Source organism: Ornithodoros turicata, chromosome 10, assembly GCF_037126465.1.
Source record: "Ornithodoros turicata isolate Travis chromosome 10, ASM3712646v1, whole genome shotgun sequence".
NCBI lineage: Eukaryota > Metazoa > Arthropoda > Arachnida > Ixodida > Argasidae > Ornithodoros > Ornithodoros turicata.
The window spans coordinates 30,516,161-30,521,206 of NC_088210.1; the positions used below are offsets into that span (position 1 = coordinate 30,516,161).

The window sequence follows — 5,046 nt, forward strand, 5'->3', positions numbered from 1 at the left end:
CTTTCTTCTTTTTTTTTTTCGTCGCACTTGCGTTCCTATACATGACACCTATTTCATCGACCGCCCTTAGGTTATAGTGGTTAGTGTTAAGATAACACAAAATCCATCAATAAAAAAAAAAAAAAAGCTTCATCCAATCCAACCTTCCCGCCGAACATACCTCTACAGTCCACGGAAGCAAAACTTAACCCTACGCCGACATCCGAGCTCTCCCATCCCATTCTTTACCTCTCGTACGCTCTCTCCCATGTACCAGTCCCTGATCGGAAACTTTTCTTCTGCAGGTCGACGTTTGTGTCCCAAAAGAACACTGAGAGGAGAAGGAGGACAGCGAAGGACGCCGCCTGTCGCCATGGCAACGACCTCCAGGCGCCTCTTGACAGAGATGCCCTCGGCCGGGACGTCGCCTTCGATCGCGATGATACAACGGTCCTTCGAAGAGCCCACGTCACCCGCCGATCGTCGCCACCGAAGCCCACCAGTGTAACTTGCCTGGGCCGACCTACGCGGTCTCCTCAAAACCGAAACCCGATCTGGTCATCTTCCTGAAAGTTAATCGATCGTTCGGGAAGAACGGGAAGAAGAATAAAAAAAAATGTTATTGCACGCGGGTCATTCTAGAGCTCCTTCAAGACGGCATTGCACTTGGAGATAGTTCGATTTATACCAAAGAGCGGCAGCGAATTTATGTTGAAGAGAAGCACAGCCGATCAATACGACATGGTTCCGCGCCTGCAGCGTTGGTGTTAACAAAAGCAAACACAAGAAGCTCCGAGCAACGCCCACGCCGGACGTGCGCGTATTAATAGCGCGCACGGAAAAGTGAACTACAAAACAGAAACGCTTTCGATTCTGTACAGACTGTAGTGGCTGAGCGAATTGCATCAGTTTCGTTTTCTCCCACGCGCCGCTAGAGGATGCGGCGGCAGCCCGAAGAGGCTGCAAAGGCTAGCCTCGTCGCCACTGCCTCTCGCAACGGCGGCAGCATTCTCTGCGCCGAGGGTAAGGCTTCCCCGACCGGGGCTGGAAGCGGCGGCCCCATGGCGCACCGCCCGCCGCCCGAGGAACGGCTCTTGCCCAACGGGAACGTGTGTCACTTCGCAGGCTGTGGCTGCGACGGGGGCGAGATTCGCGCCGCCCTCAAGGAGTGTGTGTCCAACATGCGTCAGCAACAGCAGCAGAATGTCTCCAACAACTGTTCAGCGCAGTGCGGCTGTCCGGTCCTCATACGCGGCCACTGCGAACATCAGGCAGCTCGAAAGCCGCTGAAATCTCTGCTGAAGCGGCGTGACCCGAACCGGCCCCGACGAGGATGTCGGGTCAGGTTCAGCGATACGCTTACGGTATTTTCCGAGGAGTACCCGGAGGCTCAGCTCTATGTGGTGCGGACTGCGGAACTGACGTTTGCTGAAGTGTGTTCTATGTACGAGCCTCCCCCGGAGTACCGGGACTTGTTACCGTTCGAGCCTCCGGACGGGTACCGGGACGAGAGCGGGTATCTTGTGCCGTTTCGTAAGGAGGCGTCCGTGGATGGAGAGGTGGGCAGGATACCGCCCCCTCCTCCTTCTTTAGTCCCTCAGGGAAGGTTTCAAAAGGCTTCATCCACGACACAGACGTCGGCTGGTGGGCAGGAGAAGGTAGGTGCTGAAATTAAGGTGATCGAGCCGACGAGGGTTCAGGTGGAGGTTGTGGAGAACATCAAAGTTTACCTCGAGGAAGCGCCGGAGGAGCCTCCTCGTCAAAAGTCACCCCAGAAGGCGGTTCATCCTCAGGTTGTTAATGAAGTACAAACGCGTGAGCAGGAACTAAAGGTAGATGACGTGCCTAAGGAAAACGTTATGAGTACCACAGAAAACGAAACGAGAACTGATAGTGTCGAAGCGGAACCCGTGGTCGAAGAGGAACCGTGCGTTGAAGACACGAAAGAAGACCCCGAAGTGTCTGGTAGCCCGCCCGTCATCATGGACGAAGACGAAGTCATTTTATTAGAGCTAAAGAAGCAGTTGGAGTGTAATGGGGACATGGAAGCTGACTTGTCAGAACTGCTTCCGCCTGGTCACGACCAGGACATCCTTCTAGAAGGCACAATGTGCGACAAGTCTCAGGACAAAGAAATCAACATAGATGTGGAGGAACAAGAAGAAGAAGAAGACGAGAAAATGTTAAACGAAGAAGGTCCTCCTCGGATAAAGACGGATGATCGTCAAGATGACAGCGATTCCAGTGGCGACTCTCAAGACACTATAATACTGATGACAGCGGAAGAGAGCAAAAAGAACGAAGAGCATATTCAGGAGAGCAACAGAAAGTACCAGGGATTCCGGAGTCGAGTGCTCATAGTAGGAGACAGAAGTCCTTCCGATACGAGTTCTGTGTCCAGCTCAAACTCACAGGACAGCGATGCTTCCATCAGGTCTTCCGAGACGTCTTCCTCGCCGTCTTCTTCCACGACAGAAGATCGGAGCGAGTCACCTTCTGGAATTATGAAATGCACCATAGAAGATCTGTCCGAAGAAGACATATATGGTGGTATACCGTGCTCCAATTCGGAAGTCCGAAAGACCATAGAAAGAACTGCGATGCGCAGAAGCTTGACACGGGTGACCGACGTGCGCAAGCGGTTCGTGTCCACTCCCAACCTTGCCAAGTCGCCGACATCTTCCAGCGAAGTGTCTTCCTTAGTCGAGAAGCTGAGATGGCTGACCTCGCTTGAAGACGAGAACCCGCCCGGGGATCCCAATAATGGAGACACCGAAAGGAAAGGTCCCGTGGGATCGTACTACGGCCCTCCTCAGGAAGCGTTCCTCCAGGACGCTGGTCGACCATTACCCTCAAGTGCCTACACTCGTACGCACCCGTCGTTCTTCCAGAGGAACGGACTGGTCGGCCAGCAAAGACCCGCATCCTTTTCCACCTTCAGTGATGCCAGGGGATCTCCTACTATGGTACCGGTAGCCGCTCGAGATTATCGCATGACCCGGCGAGTCCCTGGTGAGAACCATCCCCAACAGAACCGCGTCCCGCCTCGTCCATTACCACCCCAACCACAACAGCAAACACAACAGCCGCCTCAACAGCAACAACAACAACAACAACGAGCTCAACCACCGACACCGCCGCAGAAGCCAGCACAACCGCCCGCCAACCCGCCTGGTCAACATGATGAACTGGAACGTTTCGTGCAGCAAGACATGGAGCGGACAGAACGAATCCGAAAACGGTACAGTCTTTCGGAAGAGGAGGAAGACCCGTCTTTCGGATTCGCCCGCCGCCCCTCAGTCCGAGGTATACGACAGAGGTTCGGATCGCAGACGGAGCTACCGAAGGACATCAGCGGGCACCCGGCCATCAACGTACCTGGAAGTCACCTGTCGTGGTCGCACCCGGTTGACCTCTCGCCATTACCGCCGAATCACAAGACGCCTCAACAGGTCAAAGTAATGCTTCTGCCGCGAGTAGCTGAAGAAGAAACCCACACCTCGGGAGCGGACCGGAGAAGCTACGGTTCTGCTGGAGACATCGCCACGTTAACACGCACACGACGCATGTATCCTCCGACGTCCTCAGCATCTTCCGCAACGTCGACGACAGCTTCTAACGCCAAAGATGAGCGAGGGGTACCTGAAGGCGCCAGTTCTCCCAAAGTGACCTCAGACTCTGTCTACCATGTTCAACAGACATTGACGCCGGCTGTCACGGAAACGCCTCAAGGAATAGTCTACTACTCGTTGAATGTCTGACGTGACGCAGGCTCGGTGCAGTGAGACTCTTAGGCTCCGTTTTATCCTATAGAGACCTCGATAGTGTATAAATAAGGCCATCGGAATGGATATGTGTGAAACGCCTGTTTCGTTAGTATTGCTCTGTGCCGCGTTGGCATGTCATGGAGCGTCGACATCACCTGGTGAGAAGCCTGTGTAGCGATGTGAATATTTTTAGTGGAACCGTTGTCCTTACGACTTTCGATGGATTTTAGGGTTAGCGAGTCTCTTATTCTCTCTCGCTCCTATTTAGCAGGGTGTTTTCATTTTTTTAGTTTAAAAAAAAGCCGCAGATCGATCTTTGAACTCGGTGTGTGTACATAGTACCCTAACGAATTATCTGAACGCGCAAGGTCATTGGTGTGGTGTTTCCAAAGTGTTGCCACCGTAGAGGATTTGTTGGCCGCGAGGCATAGTCAACGTTATTTGGAGCGGCGCCCCCTGTTTGCAGAAGTGATTGTTGGTTGTGTACATATGTCGGGTTTTTTGAGAAAGATATGACGAGAGGACTTCACCGTGTACAGTTTCCGAGAGTTTTACGACCAGAAGGAATAAATGCGCGATATATAAAGAGATCCATAAATATATATATAAATATATACATAAAATATACATGATGTTGTTGGAATAAACTATATAAAGTTCATTCGCAAATGGTATTCAATGTTTGTGAACGGCGTCGTTGCAAGGAACAGGCTCGTCCATTTCTAAAGTGAAATCGTCACCAGGCTGCGCGGTTGTATTGTTTATTGTGGGGAGCCTGCAGGGTGTCTATTGTAAGGTGCAGTGTCTTTGTATGCCGCCCAATGCTTTTTCTGAAAACTAGACAACCTTTAGAAGTTACGTATGTAGAAGATATACGATTGAAGATAACCGTGTATTCCCACGAGCGACATCCTCAAGGAATATTCTAGCAGAAGAAAAGGCGAAAACACTGCTCACAGAGCCGAAGTTCCGTCCAGTGTAATGTTGAGCATTCACACGGTGCGGAATATCGGGAATGGCGTACTGCGCATTTAGCAGACGACACTTCGCAGACGACACCGTCAGCGTGTTTTCCTGTCGTCTGCTACGGAATATCTTGTGGCTGTGTAACAGGATACACGTGGAGCGCTCGTGCTCACGTGACAGCAGAAAGCTATGACGCTTTTCGCATCTTCCGCTTCCGGGGAGATGTCGCTCGTGTGAATACCAGGTAACTGTTCCGAGCCTGAAACACAAATAGACGAGCACAACACAAGCCTCAAGCTGCCCGAGAAGATGAAACAACAACAACGAGAATAAA

General features: G+C 52.0%; 1 protein-coding gene across 1 annotated transcript; it reads left to right on the forward strand.

The window, feature by feature from the left end:
* The first annotated feature begins 550 nt into the window (after positions 1 to 550).
* LOC135369838 (mediator of RNA polymerase II transcription subunit 1.1-like) lies at positions 551 to 4,407 on the forward strand. The gene has a single exon (XM_064603392.1). It carries the CDS (start codon positions 918 to 920, stop codon positions 3,738 to 3,740), a length of 2,823 nt encoding a protein of 940 aa, XP_064459462.1. The 5' UTR covers positions 551 to 917; the 3' UTR covers positions 3,741 to 4,407.
* The last annotated feature ends 639 nt before the right edge of the window (positions 4,408 to 5,046 follow it).

What these genes read in the sequence shown, in the direction of transcription:
- LOC135369838 (XM_064603392.1), top strand. Translation starts at nt 918, where the DNA reads ATGCGGCGGCAGCCCGAAGAGGCTGCAAAGGCTAGCCTCGTCGCCACT.